Below are 26,651 nucleotides of genomic sequence, written 5' to 3' on the forward strand. Positions count from 1 at the left end.
GACAGAATCCATGCCTGGCTGTTACATCCTGACTGCCGCAGGCCACCAGATGTCTCTCGAGGCTTGTTTTCTCGGTGGTCTTTCCTCCTTTCGAGGCCAGCGTTCCTGCCCTCCTACTGTCCCCTGGGTCCTGTTTATCCACTTCTGTATGGGTTTTCCCGTTTGCACACACACACTGGCTCTTATAGGACATGGCCTGGGTGGTCCAAACCCACAGTCACACATCAGACGCAAAGTTAACAAGGTTGTTACTTTGGTCTTGGGATAACAAAGTAATCTTTTCCTGGTAGTGCCATGGCAGCAGGAGTAATGCTACCAGAAACTGAACGCTTTCCCTTCTGCAACAAGCAGGTGGTGGAGAGTGCTTTCTTTATATGATCTAAATTAATCCTTACCCCAACCTAGGAGGTAGCTAGATTAATTCCATTAATTCCACCTTGCCAATGAAGAAACACAATTAGGGTGGCTAACTTGTCCCAAGGTCACACACCTAGAAACGGGAGGAGCTGGGACACAGCCAAAGGTGCCTGACATCGCAGACAGGGCGGTTGACGCCTCTCTGTGCAGAGAGTCACCAGGTGGGGGACGGGGAGGGGCTGCCTGGCAGGGGATTCAGAGACAGGCACACTGCAAGGATCCCCCCTCTTGGAGAGACTCATGCTGGAGGTTGCTAGCAGTCCAGATGGTTCTGATGCAAACAGTCCGCAAACAATACCTTAAGAGATACAGTTACCCCTGACTTCACTCCAGAGAAACCCCAAAAGGTTGTGTTGATAGACGTCATACAGACGTCTCTCTTCCTAATTACACACGGCACCTTGGGGGGCTTAGAGCCATACTTTTGAGCACAGGTGGAGGCTGAGCTCTCTAGGTCACGGCTGTTGTTCCCTGGGAAGGATGCAGTCATGTGACCCAGGAGGAAATAGAGAGCACGGGGTGTGCAGACGGATGGGAACCAGAGAGTCCCCAAGGCACAGAGACACGGAATGCGTCCTGTCAGCCAAATGCACGGATGGTGGAGACACAGGAACGATATGGGCTGAACTGTGGACCCCCCAAATTCATCTGGCAAAGCCCTAACCCCCACTTCCTCGGAATATCATCATACTTGCAGATAGGGACTTTAAAGAGGTGATTAATTTTAAGTGAGGTTGGGGGCACCTGGGTGGCTCAGTCAGTTAAGCGTCCGACTCTCGATTTCAGCTCAGGTCATGATCTCATGGTTCGTGAGATCGAACCCCTTAAGCTCTGTGCTAACAGGGCAGATCTCCATCCCTCCCCTGCTCATACTCTCTAAAACTACATAAACACTAAAAAAAAAAAAAAAAAAAAAAAGGAATTTAATGAGGTTGTTAATATGGCCCTAATTCAATCTGACCGGTGTTCCTGTAAGAAGAGATTTGGAGCCACCAGGGGCCATGCACGCAGAGGACACAGTGGGAAGGTGGCCATCTGAAAGCCAAGGGGAGAGGCCTCAGGAGACACCAGCCCTGCCCACACCTTGATCTTGGACTTGCCGCCTCCAGAAATGTGAGAAAGTAAATTTCTGTTGCTTAAGCCCCCCAGTCTGTGGTCCCTTGTCATGGCAGCCCAAGAAAACTGATACAGGGGAGTATTAGTTTGGAAAGGAGGGAAATTGGAACCTGAGTGGGGAAGGGGCAGAAACCTCTAAGGAGACATAACGTGCACTTGGGTATTTACACTGGAGTCAGACCGTCGGGGGTTCAGAGCCTAGCGCTGCCATTTGTCACCTGAGTGTCCCTGGGTGAGTCACCCGATCCGTGCATGCCTCAATTTCCTCATCTGCACAAGGCGATGATAATCAGAGTAAGGACCTCATAGGGTGGTGATGAGGAGTGAACCAGTCAATGTAGACAGAATGCCAGGGCACCCGGTGGCCACACCGCTTGAGCGTCTGACTCTTGATTTCGGCTCAGGTCATGATCCTGCGGTTGTTAGATCGGGCTCTGTGTCGGGATCTGCACTGACACCGTGGAGCCTGCTTGAGACCCTCTCTCCCTCTCCCTCTCCCTCTGCCCCTCCCCTGCCCCTGAGTGTGCACTCTCGTCTCTCTTTCTTTGAAACAAAAAAAGAGAGAGAGAGACTGAATGCCTAGAATGATCGCTGGCATAGCGTAATTATCTGCTCAACCCTGAGTAGGTAGCCGGCGTTAGTAAGAATGTTCCCTCTTTCCATCCACGTGGTGGAGGGCACATGGAGAGGTTTCAGAGCCACCCAGGGGGCCTGAGGAGCAGAAAGAGGAGGAGAGAGAGAGAATCCCACGCGGGCTCCGTATTGTCAGTGCAGAGCCTGGAGCAGGGCTTGATCTCGGGGGCCCTGAGATCACGAGCCGAGCCGAAATCAAGAACCGTATGCTTGATCAACGGGGCCACCCGGGCGCGCCATGAGAATCTGTGATTCTAACAAGACCGGGGGGTGCCCATGCTGTGCTATGGGGAACCACTTTGAGAACCGCTCAGCTCAAAATGCACAGGGCTTCCTTGGTGCATGCTTGGCACATCACACACCCTCAAGAAGTTATTTATTGTTGGGGCACCTGGGCGGCACAGTCGGTTAGGCGTCTGACTCTTGGTCCGGGCTCAGGTCACGATCTCCTCGTTCACGGGCTCAAGCCCCACGTCAGGCTCTGTGTTCACAGCGCAGAGCCTGCTTGGGACTCCTCTCACTCTCTCCCTGCCCCTCCTCCACCCGCGCTCTCTCCCCCCTCTCTCTGTCTCTCAATAGATAAGTAAACTTAAAAAACAAGTTACTTAGCGTTGACGTCTTCACCAACTGGTCTCACCAGTATTGCTAATATCCGTGCCGTCACCCCAGGGTTGGGGAGGGAGCTGGTGGAGAAGCCGGGCTGTGGGGACCCTCTGCCTCTTCACTCACGGTAAGTGAGAGAAGATGACCAAATACATGGGACTGGGGTGCCCAAAGAGTCCTCGGCTTCTAGAAACCATCTATTGACTGAATGTTGGCTGGATCATCCTGTCTGTTAATTACACTTCTCGGAACAAGAATTCTAGCAAGAAAGTTGGGCGGGCCATGCCTTCTTGGTTTTTCAGTCCTCCTCGAGAGTACCAGGTGGGTGGGCAGGGGATGGAGGGACGTGCCACGGAGGGCGCTGGATCCCGCGTGGGCACCGCGCCTACAGAAAGGTATAATGGGAGACCGGCCCGTTCGCTTGGATTGGCCCACGGTGGGAGGAATTCTGGGAATCTCCGTAAGTGCAGGGAGGACGCTCTGAGCACTGCGTGTTAAGCACCTGCCAGGAGACCCGCAGGCACGGTTACCCTTTGGCTGCCTGGGACCTCACTGTGGCTCTGCCTGGGAACTGGGTGTCAGCTCCCATACGTGCCAGTCACTGTGTCCAAATGCCGAGGGGTTTCCTCATTTGCTCAGTGGTTGTGACTACGACTCCAGGGTGGAGAGAGTGACGGGACAGTGTCACTCACGACCACTGGCTTCTACACCTCAAGGCTCCTGAGATACGGGCATTAAAAGGCTTTGAAAAGTATAGAGGGATAATGCCTTGGTAACGGCCCTAGGGCTGTTAAATGAGATGCTACATGAACACATTAATCCTTAGTAGTAAGCATTCAATAAAAGTCACTTCTAACAATAATCGGTCTATTAATATTACCGATGGAGGTCAATTTTATAACTTCCCATGACTGACAGCTTCTCTTTCTAGCTAGTCAATGGCATTTTGAAGTCTGAGGGTCGTCTACGTAGGGGTAGACACCACCCTCACTTACAAGGTTTGGGGACACGTTGTTCGAAACGCAACAGAAGTGTCGGTCTATGGGCTTTTGGGGGATCACAGCAGGATCCGGGAACAAGTGGCACTGGTCAGGCTTCTTTTCCCAGTCCCCGTACGTGGCTCTGTACTTCAGAAGGTAGTGGCTCGTGCCCTCGCTTGCCTTTAAAAATCTCTTCAGACACAATTTGCTTCCCCCAGGCGCTTACAGTCTAGTTAAGCACCTGCGAGATGTTCCAAAACTGACGGCATTCAGTGTGACAAGAAAATTGGAGTTGATGGCCCAAGACAAATGGCCACAGAAGGAAGTGCTACGAAGAGGGAGACGGTATTTTGGTTGGGGTGCCCATGAAGAAGGTAGTGTTCGAGTTAAGCGGAAGGTTTGGACATGTGTTCTAACTACCCCAGGATACGTAAACACGCAGTGAAATACAGAAGCGTAGAAGCGGTCTTCTTAGGTACCGCGGAATCACTAGTGTCTGGGGGACGGGGAAGATGTCACTAATTAAAAAAGAGATAAAGAAGAAAAGTAGAACAGCCCGGGGACAGGCTGAGGTGCCGGCAGACACTCGGGTAGACCGTTGAACCAAACAAGTGACCCGGAGGTGACAAGAAAGGCACAGAGTGTAGGGGACGCAATGGTGAGATATGATGCCACAGGAGAGACTGCAGATGCCAGGAGATGGAGCGAGGACTTGGAACAGTACTCTGGGACACATGCCCGTTAAGGAGGCAGGAAGGAGAGCTAAGGAGCAAGGCTGGCTCGAACAGCGTCACGGGGGCGGAATCCCGTCGAGGGTGGAGTTTCCAAAGAGGAAGACACGTGTACCCATTCCACAAATACATACAGGGTACCTGCATGGCTGAGGATGACACAGTTCTTATCCTCAAAGAGTAACCCAACATCCAATGTCACGGAAGTCAAATGCACTCGAGAAAATGAGAGCTGAGAATGGCCCAGAGATCTCGACAAACAGTAGGCTCCTGACGGGACCAGAGAGGAAAAGGAATTCCCTTCTGGAAACAGCTGTGCCCTGCAGGGATAGGTTCGCATCAAGAGAAGTGGATGAGTAGGAGAGCTCAGGAGAGTTCCAGAAAGACTAATCCCGGAAGAACACAGTTTTAACAGTCTGAGGCATTGGGGTGTTGAGATTCGGAAATCGCCTTAAAGCGAGAGAGCCCACAAGTTAACCAAGTAAAATCGAGGCCCCAGGCTCACCGGGGAAGGTGACAATGCTAAGGTGACCCCAACCTGACAGTGCTAAAAAATGTCATCTCCACCACCTAAGATCCTTTATCATCCTTGACAGACGAAACCACGTTTGGATATTATACTAACAGGAAGAAAAACATTTTACACGTTATTTTTCTCACCAGCAAACGCGGAGAAAAGAAACCAAACCTCATGTCTGCGAAAATAAATGTTTGCCTTCCAGTGTTATAAAATCCACTACTAAATTGGTCCAGAGTCATTTGGGAATCTTTGTGTTTCTTAAGGTTTCAGTAAATAGCATTTGGGGAGGTCAAGAGGGAAGAAGCAGACACCGCCTGTGACCAGAAGGGACCAGAAGAGAGATAAATCTTGTTCTTACCAGTAAAAGCAGCACCTGTCATCCAGGCTTAAGGAGTACATATTGGCAACAAGAAAGTTATAAAGACTGAGAACTACAGCGGAAACATTATTACAGAGTTATATCTAGATCCCACACTTTCAGGGATATTAGAAAATAAACCATCTGTCCTGTGTCTAAGCCCTGCTCGGAAGCAAGTGTTGATCTTGCGGACCATCTCTCCCTGTTCCCGAACACCTCGGTGCCACAGAGATGTAAACTTGGAGGTGGCCATGTGGCCCAGGGCTGGGCCACGTCTGTGCCTCTCAACCCTCACTCGGTTATTATGTCTTGGCGATGAGACTTACCGAATGTTCTAATTCTCAAGAAAATGGCGACAGGAGAATGAGTCTAAGCTTAGATGAGCGTCTCTCAAATGTTGACCTGCATCAACTCGCATTTCTAACAAGTTCCCAAGGGCTATTGCTGCCACCCTCCTGATGAATACGCTTTGGGCGGCTCTGGCTTAGAGGCGACCACCTCTGCAACGCTGTCTGCATGAATCCGTCCCTGTGTGTGCAACAGGACTCATCCGAACTGAGCAGAAGTCCCAGAATCCCAGGGGTGCCACTGCCCATCTCTGCCTCTCTCCCTCCCCGAACCTTCTTCTCTTGCCTCGTCTGAAAGACTGAGCTCCTTGAAGGTGACCTCAGTCTACACGGCAAGGGTCTGTCTTTCCAAAACTGGATCCCCACTGCCGGTCACCCCTGCGCGGAGCGACCTCACAATTACGTCAGTCCCTTGATGAGGACCTCATGTGTTCCCGGACTCTGGCCTCATTCCCATGACTCCTCTCATTATCGCTACGAGTGCCACAATTCTACCAATATTACATCTGCCACCGTCAGTGCCACTGTCACCACCACAGCCACTTATAACCAATGCATCTCCCTGCCAGCAGCTGCTGAGCTTTGGGCATGCCGCTAGCTGGCAATGCATGGGTTGCGACAGCTGTGGTGAGAAAACAGCACATATGGCATGTTCCGATTAAGAGCAAAAAAACCCAAAAAGCGCCTGCCTCAAAGCCAGCATTCCTTAGAATGGGGTCCCTACCAGGGAATCACTCGGGAACTTGTGCAAATGCGGGTCCCCAGGCACACCCGAAGAGTTTCTCATTTAGTTGGCATTAGTAGGGTTGACCGGCACCCCAGACGATTCTCACACAAACCCAAAACTTCTTGAAAGCACTGATGGATTCTTTTTCATTGTTTTTATGACAGTAACATGCACATGAGATCGACCATTTTGCTTATTTTTGAAGTGTTCGATTCAGTAGCATTCTGCGCATTCACGGTGTGGTGCAACCATCACCACTATCAGGTTCTAGAACTTTCCATGACCCCAAACGTAAACCCTGCACCCACTGAGCTGTCCCTCTCCACTTTCTATCCCCACTTCAGCTTCTGGCACCCACTAATCTGCTTTCCATCTCTAGGAATCTACCTCTTCTGGATGTTTCATAAAAATGGAATCACACAGCATGTGGCCTTTCGGTGTGCAAGCAGGACTCAACTTGGAAATTGGGGAAAGAGAGGTGTTTTCACTGTGAATGTTAACACCTGGCCTCACCGAAGATCTGCTTCTGTATTTTGCTGCCAGTTTGCTTTTCCAACCCTCATTTGGGTCATCTGGCTGGAAGCTTGTTCCCAAAGCAACTCCAGGCTCGGTGAATGGGGTTCTGGCCTCTCTGAGGAGAGGGCCCAGCCCTTGGATCGGTGTCATACCCCTAGAATCCCCTGGCACCAGCCTCCTCTCCATCCCTGATGAAAACTTTCAGCTCACTGCGCTTGGGGGCATTAAGATCACTCAGGGAGAAAACACGGTCTTCAACACAGGGTTTTAGCAGCCATTAGTCACGATGCCCTACATTTCTGCAGTGTCTTTTTTTTTTTTTTATGAGATTTTAAAAAATCTTGATTTATTTTTGAGAGGGGGAAGGGGCAGAGAAAGAGGGGGACAGAGGATCTGAAGCAGACTCTGCGGACGGCAGCAGGCCGGACGCGGGGCTCCAACCCCTGAGCCGTGAGATCGTGACCTGAGCCGAAGTCGGACGCTTAACCGACTGAGCCACCCAGGTGCCCCCAAATAAGGCATTTTTTTTAAAAATCACCTTTAAAGTTAAAAAAGGGAAGGTGGAAAAACCTGGTCGCTTGTCCTGGCCGTGAACTATATATAAGGGCTTCACGTTGGTCAAATGGAGATATTAAGTTCCAGAAACAAATCTGGGTTTTGGAGGACCTAAAGTTTGCAAAATTTGGAAGATCGTCTTTCAGGAAAAGAAAATCTCTCTTTCATACGTTTTCCAAAAACACATGGGCTTTGGGGTGAACACATTGTCAGGGGGACCGAGCCAGGGAGAGGTCCCCAAACATCAGTTTCGTTAGCTTCAGAGTTTAGCACACCCTGGCCAGGCCGAGTTCACGGATGCAGAGTTCCTTTTCACTAATAATCACGACTTTTCAAACATTTCAAAAACTATGCTCGTCCGTATCTATAATGAAACATCTAGATGCCGAAACTGCTAAGCAAGCTGACTGAGAGAGTCAGCTAATCACGAAATGCTCCCGGGCACTATTCAGATGTGTTCCCCTTGGGTTTTAACATTTATTTGTTTTCAATTTTTGCTTTAACATTTAACACTTCTTGGCACGAACGAAGTTGCACGTACTGCCGTAGCCACTTCGGCTGGATCAACTCTTTTTACCCGCATGATGACTCTGTTATTATCCCCATTTTATGAGTGGGGAAAAGGAGGCACAGAGAGGGTAAAGTCCTTACCGAAAGTCACACAGTGACTGTAAGTGTAAGTGACATGGCCGTGCTCTCTGTCATCCTGCCTCCGATTCCTGTGGATGCGAGGCTGTGAAACCCGACGCTGTTCGTCTGCTCACATAGAACTGCACCTCACGCAAGGCCGTCGAGGCTCCAGGTTTGTCCTGGAACTAGCCCTCTCTGTAACTCTGAAGCATCCATTCACTCCCTCTGGGCTTGGTACATGCATTGGCCTTTCTAGGCACCTGTCCATGGATGCCGGTCGGCCCTGTCCAGAGAACAAGCCCATGCCTGATGGACAGTCTCAAAAGGGCTGGGAAGCATCTAGAAGAACCTGCTGAACCCTGAGCTCCTCCAGACTGTCCCACCAGACCCTGAAGGGACAGCAGTGACTCACGGCCCCTTCTCCACTGTCTCTGAAATCCTGGCCTTTACGAACAGCCATGGAGAGAAAGCGAGCATGTGAAAATGCATGCTGAAATACCACAGAAGGCAGCTATGATGTATATTTTACTCTCTGAGCAGCTCTCAGCTTTGTGACTTCAATAATGCATTTTCTGACTATGGGACGGAAGAATAAAAAAAAAAAAAAAAAAAGAGGCGGGAGCAGAAAACTTCAGCAAGAATGGAGGAGATTAAAAAGAGATGTTTTTGCTGTGTGTGAAAGCGTTTTAAAGGCTATTCCATAGCGAGATCAAAGCAAGGACCAAAGAAAGCAAAAGACGAAAAGAAGCAAGAAAAGGGATGTGAGGCACAAAATACCAAAGTGTTAAACTAAATATATCACACAGAGTTGTGCATTCATGAGAGGCGCTTTGAAAAGGAAAGCCATCCCTGATTTCAATTCCTTTGTTAAGAAATTCCTCTCCACTGCTTCTTCCATTTAAATTTCACCTTAAAAAAAAAAAAAAAAAAGACAAGTAGCCCAAATGGGAAACATCATAATGCCCATAGATGGTGCCTCCAAGTAGCTGCCCCAAATTAAAAGAGCATTCTCCTACCTTGCCCCATCAAAAGGCAGTCGAAAGTCGGGTATTTGCAGCTGATTCTAATAATAACGTGTGAATTTAAGCGATAAAATTTGTCTACAGGCTGGAGTGTGTTTTTCTTTCATTATGTTTCTTATTTACTGTGATATTGATTCTGAGTGCTCTGAAGCCGGCAAAAATTTTTCCTTGAAATAGCAAAAGTCACCGTCATTAAGGGCAGGGGTGGGGCGGAGGGGGTGGGGGGAGAGCAAAACAGAACACAAGAAACACGAAGCCTTGGAGACAACGGGGTCACATCTTGGCGCTTGGTCACTTGGAGTTTTCTTGAAATGCTATTGGCAAGCCCAGGAATGCAATAACTTAGAGCAAGGCATCTGGTCAGCCCCCTCTTCCCTAGCATTTGGGGACTCTGCATTCAGAGCCCTGAATGCTCCAAGGTCAACGGCAGCGCGGATCCTACGCACGAGGAAGACGCTCGTGCGTGCTCACAAAACAACAGCGCGTGTTGAAGTGTCACGTAGCACGACAGTGTTCCTGTAAATAGCTTTTGTTAGGGTCCCGAAGGCCTGCAGAACCTCGTGTGTCTCTGCTAACCCAGGTGACCACCCAGATGTAGGCTACAGGCACTGACCGGGCAGAACAGATATGAGCTGGACTACTGCACAGGAGCATGCTGGCGACACAGGGCAGGGATGTTTTGATGTGGAAAAAGAATGAAAATGGCAAGGTCTCGAGAAGAGGGAGTGCTGTGGGGCCAGACGTATTTGTGTTGCATTTACACAGAGCCAGGGGCACCTGGGGAGGCAGGGCCACGCCCGGTCAGAAGCACCCATCTTGAGCTGCCCAATGACACCCACTCTGCATTTGTACCAGCCCTTCCGGCGTTCCTGGACATCCCGCGGGGGTGATCTACTGGCAGTTGGTTGTCCTCTCTCGCGCGTGAGAAAAGCAGGAAATTGGTGGCCTGTCAGGACCTACCCTCATGACTCTGAAGGCAGCCATCTTGCCATAAGGACACAAGGGCGAGAGTAAGTAAAGGGTTTGCTCTAGGCTCTCTGCTGGTCTTGGTCACAGGCCTTTCCAGACCCCGTAGCATAGCCTGAGACCAGAGCAAGCAGACCAGAGCTGGGGGCTAAAGTAATCTACAGACACTCGTGTCAATGCCAACTCAAGTACCCAGCTCATTTTTCCAATAAAATATGGTCAAAGCTGGAACACTGCTCTTGGAGGAACAAAGGTGAAAGTGATTTTATTTGGTCGTCCTGATGACTATTTCAACAATCCCTGGGCTTCCTTGCTCCACATCTCCACCTGTCCCACCTCTATCCTGGCGGATCCCCAACCCGGGCTGGGCTATTCAAGCAGCCCTTGGCATCCCTCTTGCTCTAAGGCTGCATAGCATTGCTGGAGAACATCAACACTCTCTTTCCTTAATCCTGTGGCTCGGTGAGGCTCTCAATATCTGAGATGCCCTCTCTCTGAAACTCCAGTCCACCCATCAGTTCTTACACGTCAAATCCCATCTACACCCTTCCCTCTGTGTGCCCCAAGCTTCCTTGCCTCTACTTGAGAACATCTCCCCACTGTATCGTCTTCCTATTTCCATATGTCCCAAATCTCTCTGGAGACGGCCAGTCATTCGCAAACACTTTTAAATGCCTGGGGCTGACTGGCCCCTAGCCCAACCTCACTCTTATCACTGGGGTGCGTCGGACCCTCCAACATTCTTACTGGGTTCCTATCAGTGTGAACCCAAAGTCTGACCACAAGGCAAACATTTCAACACATATTCTAGACAACTTCTGGTTCTTGTAGAGTGCAACTATCCCCTTTGACACTATAGTCATGGACACCAAGGTTAAAACAGAAACTTCTCCTCCACGGGAGGCTGGGTTGGAAGATCAAGAGTTAATCGGATTTTGCACGGAGGGGATGTCACGCAAATGGAATAAATGACCAAAAGAGCTCGTTTGAACCTGCAGGCATCATAAGACTCATCAGTTGTGTTCTTGGGCACAGAGACGAATATTGCTTTTCGTACAAACATCTGTACGGAAACACTGATAGCAACTTTATTTGCGAAAACCCCCAAACTGAGACAACCCAAGTGTCCTCCGACGGGCCAGGGGTCAAACAGACTGTGGTGAAGCCGTATCACGGAACCCTGTGCAGAAGTCAAAAGGAATGAACTCACTGCACCCCGCAACGTGGACAGATCTCGGGGGACTCATGCGGCGTGTACAAAGCCAATCACGAAGATTCGATACCGTACGGCTCAACTGAGGGAACAGTCTTGCGACAGCAAAACTATAGGCTGGAGAACAGATCAGTGGTTGTCAGGGGTATCGAAGGAGAGCGTCGGGGAGCGCTGAGGTGCCAGGACAGTTCTGTACCTTAATTGTGTTTGGTTATAGGAATCCACACCTGTGATAAAACTGCACAGAACTGTCTCCACACACACGCACCAACACAGACACACACGCGTGTTCAACTGGTGAAATCAGACTAAGCTCCGTGGACGGTACCCAAGTCAGTGCACTTGTTATAAGCCTGCACTAGAGTTCTGCAAGATGGTAACCATTGGGAGAAACTGAATGGAGACACGTAAGACTTCTCATACATTGTTGCAACCTCTTGAGAATTTATAGTTGTTTCAGAATAGCGAGGGGTTTTTGTCTTAGTAGTGAATTTTAAATCCAGTTAGGGGGTGCCTGGGTGGCTCAGTCGGTTGAGCCTCCAACTTCAGCCTAGGTCATGATCTCGTAGTCTGTGGGTTCGAGCCCTGCATCGGGCTCTGTGCTGACAGCTCAGAGCCCAGAGCCTGTTTCAGATTCTGTGTCTCCCTCTCTCTCTGACCCTCCCCTGTTCATGCTCTGTCTCTCTCTGTCTCAAAAATAAATAAACATTAAAAAAAAATTTTTTTTAAAGCCAGTTAGACTATGAAGCTTTCACTGGGGTTCTTTCACGATCTCCAGTGTAAAGACATACACACTCTCTTTTTTAAATTTTTTAATGTTTATTTTTCGGGGGGGAGGGGCAGAGAGCGAGGGAGACACAGAATCCGAAGCAGGCTCCAGGCGCTGAGCTGTCAGCACAGAGCCTGACGCAGGGCTCGAACTCACGAACTGCGAGATCATGACCTGAGCCGAAGTCGGATGCTCAACCCAATGAACCACCCAGGTGCCCCTACACTCTCTTTCTTAATCTTTCCCCCTCGTGGCCTGAAAATACATGGGGAGAAATGTAAATACACAACCTACTTGTGATTACAGACCCACAGAGCAAACGCTGTCACACTGCGGTGATCTGGTAGGGGACAAAACCAAGCATTGTTTCTGATTAGGAAGGCTCTTTACAGGCAAGGGGAAAGGCAGGTGACGTTCCAATAAGGAAGCCTGGCCCGGCATGGGGCATGGAGTTGCGTGATAACAAGTTGTCTCCTGGCTGCTTGACTCAGAGCCTCAACCACACAGGGGAAACGGTTATCTTCCAGAAACACAGGACTCCTCCTATCCCCGCAATTATAAACCAGGAAGAAAAGCAAACAATGCCATCGCGCCGTCTCCAAAACCCCTTCCGGACGTCCGGAGGGTGTAACCTTCCACGCAGAAAAGTTTTCTAACTCGAACCACCCTGCTGTCACCCTCTGAATGCGCCACCCAAGAGAAGGGCCTGACCGGGTGGGCTGGTCCCCCAGGGAAGGAGTAGGGACCAGGTGGACAACCGTCCTGATCACCAAGAGATGATTCCAGGAGAGGAGTGCTTTCTGAGACCGAAACCACAAGAACCAGAGCATCGAAGCCCAAACACGCACAGCAACGCCGAATGCAGAACCTCCCAGGACGATGTCAGAGGAAGTACAAAAAGGAAAGCTTCACGCTCGCGCAGTAACTGAACATATTCAGCAATCGCTGTAACTCAGCAGCGTGCGGGGGCCCTGGGAAGGCAGCGCAGAAGGAGCTGTGGTTCTTGCCCTCAAGGGTCTGACCGTCCAGAGCTGGGCAAATACGCAAAAGCAAGGCGGCAGGCCAAGTGGGGGGGCCAAACCCCACAGTGATGCCCGGGCAGCAGAGGCGAAGGGCCCCGAACCCTGCCGCAGCTGGGAAACCCGGGAAGGCTTCCCAGGGGAGGTAACCCAGAAGAAGAGTGTCCAAGAGTGATCTGGAGCTGGCAAATCCAATACCACGGCGAGCACCCTCAGTGGGAACATCCTTTATCATACCTCCCGGGACTTGCACTGTGGGCTTTTGCAAGTATTAACTCTAAATTTTTTTTTTTTAACGTTTATTTATTTTTGAGACAGAGAGAGACAGAGCATGAACGGGGGAGGGTCAGAGAGAGGGAGACACAGAATCCGAAACAGGCTCCAGGCTCCGAGCGGTCAGCACAGAGCCCGACGCGGGGCTTGAACTCACGGACCGTGAGATCGTGACCTGAGCCGAAGTCGGCCGCTCAACCGACTGAGCCACCCAGGCACCCCGCAAGTATTAACTCTAAAGCTGACAGTTTAAACCCTGCCTCAAAGACACTGCTCTCCCCAAAGTACTCAACACCGGAAAAGGTAAGTGCCTTGGCCGACACCACACCAGATTCGATTCTGCTTTTTCTTCCACATGCTATTGCTTAAGAACAAAGAAGGTAATGAGGGAAGTTTTTAAAAAGTAGCTGAAAACTATGGATAAGACCTATTTGAAAATGCATTAAGGATTATGACAGTAGAAATGAAAAAGACTCTAATGTTCTTTCAATATTATTTTATTCCAGTACTATTTTAAGCCACTTTGGGAGAGAGGGAAGGAGAAGGGGGTGGGGAGAAGGGCAGAGGGAGAGAGATTCTCAAGCAGGTTCCACGCCCAGGGCAGAGCCCAAGGTGGGGCTCAATCCCACAATCCTGGGATCATGCCCAAACCAAAGTCAAGAGCCGGACACTTAACCCCCTGAGCCACCCAGGTGCCCCACCATTAATACTATTTTGATGGTTGAAGTTACCCCTCATCTGAGTTTGGAAGGCACAATGAACTTCCACAAGAATTTGCACCTGACATATCCAAAAAGGTGAACTCAGTCCCCCTCCCATACCCACCACTTCTGCCATATCCTTTCAATGTTCATTTATTTTTGAGAGAGACAGAGCATGAGTGGGGGAGGGCAGAAAGAGAAGGAGGCACAGAATCCGAAGCAGGCTCCAGGCTCTGAGCTGTCAGCACAGAGCCCCACGCGGGGCTCGAACTCACAGACCGCGAGATCATGACCTGAGCCGAAGTCAGACGCTTAACTGACTGAGCCACCCAAGTGCCCCTACACTCCCCCTCTTAATGAGTAGCACCAATACCCATCCTGTGCCCGGAGGCAACACCCCTCCATAACTCCTCCCTCCTCTTCCCCCTCCTCCAAAACCAATCAGTCCTCATGTGATTCAGCCGCCATGTTTCCACATCTGAAATATGGTAGCATATGAAAATAGGAAATCTCAAATCGGTGGTTAAAGGATAGAGTATTAAATAAATTGAGATAAGCACATGTTGAGACCAGGGTCTCCAGGCTGAAACTCTTATACCTGAACACGAAAATGTTTCATCCACTGGGAATTGATTTGGAAAAAAAACAAAAAACAAAACGATTTACCTGTAAGAAAATATGCATGAATATTTGTGCCACCTGAGGCTGATGAGTAACTTTCTCGGGGCGTCACTAAAAGAAAAGACTGGGGGCGCCTGGGTGGCTCAGTCGGTTAAGCGTCCGACTTCGGCTCAGGTCACGATCTCGGGGTTCGAGCCCCGCGTCGGGCTCTGGGCTGATGGCTCAGAGCCTGGAGCCTGCTTCCGATTCTGTGTTTCCCTCTCTCTCTGCCCCTCCCCCGTTCATGCTGTGCCTCTCTCTGTCTGAAAAATAAATAAACGTTAAAAAAAAAAATTTTTTTAAGAAAAAAGAAAAAAAAAAGAAAAGGCTGATGGATCTGACTATGTAGAAATGTATAATTTATATTTGTCAAAAAACACAATAAACAAAGTAAAGTCAAAAGCACAGGTTGGGCAGAAACGCCCGTCAGATGACTGTGAAAGAAGTTTATTTAATATCTATAAAGTTCTCACAATTCAGGAAAGCGAAGATAAATTCTCCAGGAGAAAAAGAAATGAGGGGTCATCAACTGGCAGATCTCTATAAAAATAAAGACAATTAACCATTTGAAAAAGTTCCCATCATCACTAGGGTTAAAAAAAAACACAGATTTAAAAGTATGTCATTTTTCACTCATCAGAACCGTAAAGACAAAAAAGAAATAAGATTCAGTGTCGATGAGAATGCAGAGAAAAAGACACTTTGATATCCTTCTCGTGAGACAGACCACATATCTGGAGAGCAATTTATCAATCCATATTAAAAGTTCTTAAAAACTGGGGTGCCTGGGTGGCTCAGTGGGTTAAGCGTCCGACTTCGGCTCAGGTCACGATCTCACCGTCCGTGAGTTCGAGCCTCTCGTCGGGGTCTATACTGACAGCTCGGAGCCTGGAGCCTGCTTCAGATTCTGTGTCTCCGTCTCTCTCTGCCCCTCCCTCACGCTCTGTCTCTCTCTGACTCTTAAAAATGAACAAACGTTAAAATTTTGTTTTAATTATTAAAAATTAATATGGAATTTGGGGGGGAAGATGAATTTAACCCACGAATGTGACATGCTTCCCTGAAGCATAAACCCTGAAAACACCGATTTCTTTTTTAATATGAAAGAAACCCACACATGCTTTCCCAGGGTCAGAGAAAACACAAGAGGAGACACCAGCCACAATACCGGGGAAGCTGGAAAGTGGTAGAAAGTGCGTTGAGAGATGTCTAGCAGCCGACCTCCAGCTACCATGGGAAACACTGAGAAACCAATTCAACATACACCAGAGAATCCTCGAGAGATAATGAAGCCAGCAGCACTGGGTACCTCTTGAACTGGGGGTGACTAAACTGGGGAAACAGAAATGAGGGGCACCAGAAGGAAGGCCATTCGAAAGGAAACTGATCACTAGATCCCCGTCCCTACCCTGTGCTCCAGCCCCTGCGACCCTCTACTGTCAAAACTGGTGGTGATCCTGAGCAGACAGCAGGCTCACCAGACCTCGGCGGGGGGGGGCCTCAGCTCGGGGAGACAGAAACCAAACAGCAAAGAGCAAAAACCGTGTGGAACCAGACTGTGCAGGGAGAAAAACCGAAAACCAAAACAAAAGACGTAATATTATTAATATCCTCCAGGGGATAGGAAAACATATTGCTTCTATTAAATAAGAACAATATGCTATAAAAAGGAACTCTCAGAGAATAAAAATGGGCACTTGGAAGTAAAATCATGATGGCAGAGATAAAAAAAAACTGACTGGAAGGGAAGGAAGATAAAACTGAAGAGACAGCAAACAAAGCTGGGCAAAAATATAAGGAAAGATAAGGTGGCAGAGAAAAAATAAGAAAATTAAAGGCTCCACCCAAGAGGCTTACTAATGGAATAATGGGAGACGCTGAAATAGAGAAACGAGGAAAATGGGGAGGGATTATCAATGGAATGTTCCAAGAAATTTTCCGAAAACTGACAGACATTAGATTCCAGATTCAAGCCACTAAACTGACCCACACTAAGGCTCATCATCGTGGATTTCAAAACTCTGGGGACAAAATGGAAGATTCCACCAGCTTCCAGAAAGGAGAACACACACACACACATGCGCACACACACACACACACGCGCGCGCGCGATCAGAAATCGGAATGCCTTTGGTTCCTTTACAAAACATTGAAAAAAGATAATGAAGCCAAAACATCAAAATCTGAAAGAAGGGACTATCTGTCTCAACCAGGCCATCGATCACACAGAAAATGAGGATAAAGCTTTCTTGAGACACGGATGATCTCAAAAGACTTTATCTTCCTCGTAGTCCCTTAATGAGGCTCCTGGCTGTTATGTTGCGCCAAAATAAGCACGTAAACCAAGAAAAGAGAAAAGCCTGGAATTTAGCATAGGAGAGGGGGCAAAGGAGGTCCCCAGGAGGATGGTGAGGAGGGATCCAAGGTGACAGTGACCCATAGCCACTGCGGCCAACTGTCCACAGCGGGGCAGCGGGACTTGAGGCGGACACATGGCGAGTTGCCATTACTCTTGCTTCCGCAAACTCACCTCATTTTCGACTGAGGATAGATTGCTTGAATGAGCCCAGAACTTTCAATATGAATTGATAGATTGTTCAGATATGCGGTTCTGTCCCATGAGAAGGATATGAGAGTCTTTTTTCTCTGTATCCTCACCGACACGGACTCTTACTAATCTTTGTCATCTTTGCTGCTCTGATGAGTCAAATGATGTCTGAATGAGGATAGATTGTCCCCATTCTTCCCTATAATGGGATATTCTGACCACAGGCTGACATAGTCTGTGCTCTCTCTCGCCATGCCCGCTGCCTGGATCAGCGGAGGACATTCATTTCATCCCCCAGACGTGGTCTGCTTCGACCTCCTTCTAAGAGTAGGCAATGCACCTTGATGAGGTCGCCGGCAGAAAACACAGAGCAGCCATTCCTTCTGTCCCGATTTTTGCCTTATCCCCAGCACTGGTGCACACAACAGCCTGCCAGATGTCCCCACAAGGGTGTGTCCTGTGTTTCCCTGAGCTCGCTCGTGACTTAGCTGTCTTCTCCAGAAGAAGCCTTTGTAAACAATTAAGATAGTACACGGGTCAGTACTTTTGTTCTTGACGTGATAGGATATCAGGCATTTCGTAAAAAGTGCACGGAAAGAATAAAGGAGCCAGGAAAACTAAGCAATAAATAAATAAATAAATAAAAGGCATCCAGATTGGAAAGTAAGAAGTAAAATTGTCACTACTTGAAGGTGACGTGACATTACAGGCAGAAAGCTCTGAAGAATACACACACACACACACACACACACACACACAATCAGAGCTAAGAAACAAGTTTAGCAACGTAGAATACAAGATCAATATACAAAAATCAGCTGCATGTCTATACGCGAGCAGTGAGTAGTCCAAAAATGAAATAAAGAAAGCAATTCTACTTACAATTCAACATCAAAAATAATAAAATATCTAGGAATAAATTTAGACAAAGAAGGCAAGACTTGTAGGGGAGCCTCGGTGGCTCAGTCAGTTAAGCATCCGACTCTTGATTGTGGCTCTGGTCATGATCTCAGAGTTGTGGGATCGAGCCCTGCATCAGGATCCACGCTCAGCAGGATTGGGATTCTCTCTCCTTCTCACTCTGCCCCCTCTCCTCATGCATATGTGTGTGCTCTCTCGCTCTCTCTCAAAATAAATAAATAAACATTTTTAAAAAAAAAACAAGAAGACTTGTATATTGAAAATTATAAAACATTGTTTAAAGAAATTAAAGAAGATCTAAATAAATAGAAAGGCCCTCCATGTCATGGTAATCTCTACACCCAACATGGGGCTCCAAATCACAACCCCAAGATCAAGAGTTCGCACACTCTGCTGACTTAGCCAGCCAGGTACCAAAGACATTCCATGTCATGGATTGGAAGTATTAATATTGCTAAGATGACAACACTTTTCAAATTGACCTATAGATTCAATGCAAAATCCCTGACAAAGTTCCAACTGCCTTTTTGAAGCAATGGACAAACGTGTCATATGTCACATGTGGGACCCAGAATTCACATGTCAACACATGGGACCCAGAATGGACAAAACAATACTGAAAAAGAAGAATAAGTCTGGAAGACTCACTTCCTGATTCTTAAAACTTGCTATAAAGGAAAAGTTATAAAGACAAGGCGGTACTCACACAGGGATAGACACATAAATCAATGACATAGGATTTAAAGTCCAAAAATAAACCCTTACACTTACAAGGCAATTTATTTTTGACATGGATGCCATGACCATTCAATGGGAAAAAGAACAGTTCCTTCAACAAATGGTACTGGGACAACTGAATATTCTCATGGGACAAAAAAAAAATAATAATAATTTGGACCCCTACCTCAAACCATACACAAACATGAATTCACAATGGATATGGAGCTACATGTAGGAGCTAAAACTCCAAGACACTTAAAAGAGAATATAGGTGTAAATCTTTGTGACCTTGGACTAGGCAATGGTTTCCTAGATATGATACCAAAAGCTCAAGCACCCAAAGAAAAAAATAAAAAACTTGACTTTCATGACCATGAAAAGCTTTTGTGCATCAGAGGACACTATCAATAAAGAGAAAAGACAATCCACAGAACGGAAGGAAATATCTGCAAATACATTTGCAAAATTACGTACAGAATATATTTGATAAGAGTGTGTGCCCAGAAGACATAAGCAATTACAACTCAACACTAAGAAGACAAATAACCCATTTTAAAAATCGGCAAAAGGGGGTGCGAGGGTGGCTCAGTTGGTTAAGCGTTCCACTTCGGCTCAGATCATGATCTCAAAGTTCATGAGTTCGAGCCCTGCGTCGGGCTCTGTGCTGACAGCTCGGAGCCTGGAGCCTGCTTCAGATTCTGTGTCTCCCCTTCTCTCTCTGCCCTTCCCCCACTCGCACTCTGTCTCTCTCTCACTCAAAAATAAACATTCAAAAAATAATAAATAAATAAATAAATAAAATTCAAGTTGACAAAAGATTTCAATAGACATTTCTCCAAATAAGACAGACTAATGGGGGCGCCTGGGTGGCTTAGTCGGTTGAGCATCCTACTTTGGCTTAGGTCATGATCTCACGGTTTGTGGGTTCAAGCCCCGCGTCGGGCTCTGTGCTGACAGCTCAGAGCCTGGAGCCTGCTTCGGACCCTGTGTCTCATTCTCTCTCTGCTCCTCCCCCACTTGTGCTCTGTCTCTCAAAAATAAATAAAAGTAAAAAAAAATTTTTTAAAAAGACAGACTAATGGCAAGCAAGCACATGAAAAGATGCTCAAAATAATCAGTCATTAGAGAAATGCAAATAAAACCATGAGATACCACCTTACACGCACCACGGTGGCCTTTGTGTGTGTGTGTTTTTTTAAAGGAAAATAACAAATATTGAGGATGTGGCGAAACTGGGACTTCATACATTGCCAGTAGGAATGCAAAATGGTGCCGCTCCCGCGAAAAACCGTGTCGTTGGGGAAAACAGTCTGATGGCTTCTCAAGATATGAACCGTGGAATTATCACAGGACCCAACGATTCCACTCCTAGGTAGGTACCCAAGAGAACTGAAAACATTCCACACGACAACTTTTACACGAACGTTCCTAGCAGTATTATTCGTAACAACCAAAAAGCAGGAACGCCCCACCTATCCATCAACTGAAGAACGAAGAAAGGTCATGTGTTACCTCCACACAACCGAATGTCGCTGAGCCACAAAAAGAAATGACGTAAACCCATGCCACCACACGATGAACTTGGGCGACAGTACGTTGCACGAAACAAGGCAGACACCAAAAGCTACAGGCTGTACATTTCGTTGATAGCAAATGTCCAGAAAAGGCAAATTCATAGAGACAGAAATACTTGGTGGTTGCCCCAGGACCTGGGAGAGATGGCTAAACAGGTCCAGGATCTCTTTAAGGGGAACGATGAAAATATTCCGGAATTAGATCGTGGTTACAGTTGCAAAACGTCGTGAATGTACTGAAAGCCACCGAACTATACACACTTCATAAGGGTGTATTTGATGTTATGTGAATTCTATCTCAATTAGAAGTAAGGGACAAGAGGGACGCCTGGAGGGTTCAGTCCGTTAAGCATCCAACTCTTGATTTCAGCTCAGGTCATGATCTCACGGTTCGTGGGCTTGAGCCCCGCATGGGGCTCTGCGCTGACAGCTCAGAGCCTGTTTGGGATCCTCTCTCTCCCTCTCTCTCTGCTCCTCCCCCACTTGCACTCTCTATCTCAAAAATAAATAAACTTTTAAAAAAAGTAAGGGAAAATCATAAAGGATGACCGTGACGGGGTGTGGCAAGAATGATGATTGATACAACTCCATGCACCTGAATTCCCTCAGCCTCAACCCCTCAAACAAAGATCAAAGCGGGAAAATGCTGATGATCTGAACAAAGACCAGTGGCTTGGGACACGGCCAGGCGGGATCACGCTCAAGAGGGACTAAGCAGATGCTGAGAAACAGAGCAGAAAGAGAACGAAAAGCCCTCTGGTCTTTGGTGACGAGGTAAAGCCCTTCACGGACAGGAGATAACGAGAAGCAGGTCTGCGAGGCCGAGAGGAGAATGCTAAGCTAGTCACAGGACAGACTGAGCTTACGGTTCAGAGGGACCCTGGCCCTTGAGGAGAGAGAGGACGCAGGTCTGGAGCTCAGGGGAGAGGCTGAATTGCTCTGCGCTACAGGGATGGATCAGGAGGGGACAAGTGCCCGGAAGGAAGCCACCAACAATGTCAGATGTGGCCGGATCAGAGCAGGAAAGTGCCCGCTGGACTGGGTGCGCCGCGATCACTGGTAACTTTTGCCCGAGGGATTTCGGTTTAATGTACAGGAGCACAAAGAATTGCATCTTACTTGGGTTTAACTTGCGTCAACATCAGTATTCAAGCCGAATGAAACAAATGTAAAAACAAACCTAACAAGTGAAAGACCCTGAATTACCTGTACACACAGGTCCTGAGCCTTCTGGCTTTATTCACACACTCCCTGGACCAGGTGGTTTTTCTTTCCTTCCTTCCTTGCTTCCTTCCTTCCTTGCTTCCTTCCTTCCTTCCTTCCTCCCTCCCTCCCTCCCTCCCTTCCTTCCATCTCTCTCTCCTTTTATTTTTCCTTTTTTTCTCTGCTTTCTTCTTTCTTTCTTTTCTTTCTTTCTTTCTTTCTTTCTTTCTTTCTTTCTTTCTTTCTTTTTTCCTGATAAAGCTTGGTTTTCCTTTAATGGATATGATAACATATAGGTGTGGGATTCTAGTTCCCACCTGAGCCAGGCATGACCGGCTTGAGAATGGACCATTCTACCCTCATGAAAATGATGTTTGCAGATCTTTTTTAATAAAAAGAGAACTATGATGTTTCACAGTTCAGGGGGGGAAACAGGATGAATATTATTTTTACTATAGGATCTTAACTATGTAACACCTGCATTAAAAAAAAGAAGGGAGTGGGGTGCCTGGGTGGCTCAGTTGATTAAGTGTCCGACTGCGGTTCAGGTCATGATCTCGTGGTCCGTGGGTTCAAGCCCCGCGTCGGGCTCTGTGCTGACAGCTCAGAGCCTGGAGCCTGCTTTGGATTCTGTGTCTCCCTCTCTCTCTCTCTGCTCCTTCCCCGCTCACACTCTGTCTCTCTCTCAAAAATAAATAAACATTAACAGTTTTTTTTAAAAAAAGAAAGGGAGGGGGAACCTTTGGCTGGCTCAGTTGGTTGAGCATCAGACTTTTGATTTTGGCTCAGGTCATGATCCCAGGGTCGTGGGATCAAGCCCCATGTCAGGCTTTGCACTGAGCATGGAGCCTGCTTGAGATCTCTCTCTCTCTCTCTCTCTAATAAAAAAAAAATTTTAAGAAGGGGAGAACAGGAGGGAGTGAACAGTTGCCTTCAGTTACTCTCTGCGGTATTTATATTTCCCAGTTACTTTTTGATACATTCAAAGTTTCCTACAAAGAGAGCACGCATTACTTTTAAGATCGGAAAACACAGTAAGGCTGGGGAAAAATGGTTTAATCAAACTTCAGCAGAAGGTAAGCAGGGATAACAATATTAAGGTTAGATGAACTAAATTCGAGGCAAGGAAAAAAGTATGCTTTTAAGATAAAGGGAGTATGACATCAGGGTGACAGCCACCACTAACGATGAAACCACACAGACACGAATCTACAGTTACCAAAGAAACTGACAACAAGATACAGAAATCAAGCGTTATTAGGGACATGGGAAGGAAAAGTCATCGTAGGAGGAGATTTGAAAACACCATCATCAAAAAGCCTTAAGAAAATAAACCCAGAGTCTATCTAAATACACAAAATTGATGTCTGGCAGGAATTCAATTCCATGAATACTGTGTGTGGAGGGGGTCTTTTCAAGTGTATATAGAACATTTACAAAATTCGATAATACCAGTCACAAAGAAAATCTCAACAGAGAAAAAAAATGTTAAGTCCCTCTTGCAGTTAAAGAGAAGGTACTTCTAGCCTGGAGAAAATACAGAAGCTAGAAGGAAGGACAGAAAAGGGGGAAACAGTGTTAATATAGTCTCCTCCTGGTCCACCGGGTATTTGCAGGGTGGGTGGGGGGACAGAGGAGGATGAATGGGAATTAACTTGATGATCAGGCTGGACCGAATATCTCTCCCACCCCGTTTCTCACCCACTGTACAGCTTTATTTAAATGCGAACCCCTGAGATGGTAACTCAGGGGTTCTCAACTGTGTGGTTCCTGTAGGGGCAGGATCAGCACCTCCTGGGAATTTGTAAGAAATGCACATTCTCAGCCCTACTCCAGACCTCCTGGAGCAGAATTTCCTCCAGGGTGGGGCTCCAGGAGGTTCTGAGCAGAAAGCCGAAGAAGGTGCCTAAGTACCCCTGGAGCAGACTGGCTCAGAAGAGGAGTGGGCTTTATACCCCTGGCTCCCGGAGTCCCTCAAGCGGGATTAAGCTGCCTCAGCCACAGGGGCCACCTGCGTATCACGCCCTTCCTGTCCTACTTCCCCCCAGCCCCTCGAGGTGTTCTCTCCCCCTCGCAAATCAACTAACACACTCAAATCTTTGTCTCAGGGTCTGCTCCTGGGGGAGCCCAAACTAAGATGCCCACCAGAGACCCGAGTTTCCATTCTGGTTGAGACCAGCTTGGACCCCCATTTCTCTCTGGCTGAGCTCCACCAAGATCTCCTCAGGGGAGGGAGTCCCACTGGCCGTGGGTCCTCACCCCAATGCCGTCCGGCACCCGCTCTCTTCTCTGGGTGTGCGAGCTCTTCTCTGCCCCGCCTCCTGCCACAAGGCCACTTAGCCCCACTCCACTTGCCCTTTGCAAGCCTCGTTCATCTTTGTCACTCACTCCCAGGCTGGGTGAGACTCACCGAGGGCCGATGCCAGATGGGCCCTGAGAAACCCCGTCCTATCCAGCACCGTGGGAGGCCAGTTGTGCAAGACGGGGAGGTATCACGTGCTACGTGCTGGGTAGGCAGAGTAATGGGTGCTGGGGGAGCTCCCAGCTAGGGCCGTAGGACGGCAGCAAAGGATTCTCTGAGCAGGGCACCCACAGGGGACACCTGGGGGACTCAGGAGGGAGGAGGATCAGGGATGCCCTCTGCTGATGCAAGGGGTCCACGGTGGGCACGCAGCATGCCGCGAGGGGCTCTGGGAGCCACGTCAGGGAGACAGGCTTCGCCAGATGGCTTAGAGGCTCCAAGGAACCGAATGCGCCACGTTCTCACAAGAAGACCGCCAGGGCCAGTGTTAGCAGAATCTACACCTGGCGGAATGGCCAGAGGTAAAAAGAGATGTGAAAAATACAGCCAGTGACCCCTCCGTCCTCCAACTCTGGAGGCCTCGGAGAAGGCGGTACCCGACTGGCATACTGCTGGGCCGAGGTGCACGGGAGCCCTTCGGGGGCCCACCCAGCCAGTTCAGAAGGGGCAGGGGGACTTCAGTGCCCGGGCCAATGACGTGGCTCAGCCCTGAGCTCCCGGAGATAGCCAGGTGCCACACGGCACCCGTGGCATCGTCCTGGCTCCTGTTCACCCTCTCCTAGCCCGGGAGCACACGCGGGGTAATCTTTCTCCTTCTCTACCCAGCACGCTGAGAGCCAGGGCTTTAGCCTGCCCTAGTCCTCCCGTGGCTCAGAAGATAAGCCTCCTTGGCCTTCAGCGCGCACCCTGGCTGGCTTTCTCCTGTGGCATCAGCTGGTGGGGGTTTCTCCCTGCGGCGAGCGCAGCGCATTACCTTAGGCCAGGAGCCAACACAAGGGCAAGGTTAGCAAGACCCATCGGCCGCCACTTGGACACCAGGCCTCCCCCCGACCCGCCTCCAGCGACCCCGGAAGATTTTTGTTCCTGCTGCCCAATACCTGCCTGTTTTATATATATATATATATATTTTTTTTTTTTTAATTGAAACTTTAAAAAAAAAAAATTTTTTTTTTTAACATTTATTTATTTTTGAGACAGAGAGAGACAGAGCATGAACAAGGGAGGGGCAGAGAGAGGGAGACACAGAATCTGAAACAGGCTCCAGGCTCCGAGCTGTCAGCACAGAGCCCGACGCGGGGCTCGAACTCACGGACCGTGAGATCATGACCTGAGCCGAAGTCGGACACTTAACCGACCGAGCCACCCAGGCGCCCCGCCTGTTTTATATTTTTTAAACTGAGCCACTATTCTAAAGGGAGCCGACCTCCAAAACACCTGTGAACACTGCTCGTTTCTACCTCCAGTCATTTTTGGCTCGGCGGCCCAGAGAGGACTTCGGATGCAAGATGAGTGGTTCCCGTCCCAGGACGGAATTACACTGTTTTGTTTTTTAAGTTTATTTATTTACTTTGAGAGAGAGACAGAGACAGCTCGAGTGGGGAAGGGGCAGAGAGAGAGGGAGGGAGAGGGAGGGAGAGAGAGAGAGAGAGAGAGAGAGAGAGAGAGAGAGAGAGAGAATGTATCCCAAGCACACTCCACCCTACCTGAGCAGAGCCCCATGCAGGGCTCGAACTCACGAAACCTCAAGATCACGACCTGAGCCGAAACCAGGAGTCCGGACGCTCAACCGACTGAGCCACCTAGGTGCCCCCAGAATTTCATTTTTTATTTTACCTCTTGGGAAAGGACGGTGGCAGTGGGTAGGGCTGGGGCGGGGAGTGGGGAAGAATCTGGGCGCCCCTTGTCATCTACTTTAGGTAATATGAAGAAGGGAAAATGAGTCCATCTATGTGGCCAGTAACTTCTTTTTTTTCTTAATGTTTATTTATTTTGAGAGAGAGCAAGAGAGAGCATGAGCAAGCTGGGGAGGGGCAGGGAGAGAGAGGGACAGAGAGAACCCCAAGCAGGCTCTGTACTGGGAGCGCGGGGCCCGACATGGGGCTCGATTCCACGAGCCAAAGCCGAAATCAAGAGCTGGATGCTTAACCGACGGAGCCACCCAGGGTGCCCTGCCAGTCATTTATTCCTAAGAGCCCTGCAGGCCTCGAGGTCTAATGGACCAGTGCTCGTGCGCCCAGATGTCTTCCTCTCTGTAGCTATGCCCCAGGGACAGGAGACAAAGACAGGTGGACTCGTGTTACAACACAAGTGGCATTTTCCCCCTTGCTGACCCGGCGCGCTCCCAGGTTCCCCTCCAAAACGCTCGTGCGGCTTGGCGGCCCCCATACCTTCGTCACTGTTGTCGTCCACCAGGATGATTTCCTTCAGCAGGTGCGTCGGCGTGTGGTTGACCGCGCTGTGGACTGACCGCAGGATCACTGACAGGGCCTCGTTCACGAAGATGAATATGATGGAGATCTGGGGCAGCTCCTTGGAGTACTTCAGCTCCTTGCACCTGGGGGAAGAGAGCCAGCCGAGCAGAGTCAGAGGAAGGCGGAAGGCATGGGCGCTGCGGACGGACACGGCCC

General features: G+C 48.7%; 1 protein-coding gene across 1 annotated transcript in view; it reads right to left on the reverse strand.

Annotated features, from left to right (window-relative positions):
• The window catches only part of GALNT17 (polypeptide N-acetylgalactosaminyltransferase 17), a 446,372-nt gene that overhangs the window by 212,779 nt on the left and 206,942 nt on the right, over nt 1-26,651 (reverse strand). The window contains exon 3 of the mRNA XM_019421727.2: nt 26,412-26,578. Coding sequence (XP_019277272.1) covers nt 26,412-26,578 — 167 coding nt within the window. The remainder of the gene's footprint in view (nt 1-26,411; nt 26,579-26,651) is intronic.

The sequence above is a fragment of the Panthera pardus genome, unplaced genomic scaffold (assembly GCF_024362965.1).
Source record: "Panthera pardus isolate Hobbes unplaced genomic scaffold, ASM2436296v1 HiC_scaffold_4, whole genome shotgun sequence".
NCBI lineage: Eukaryota > Metazoa > Chordata > Mammalia > Carnivora > Felidae > Panthera > Panthera pardus.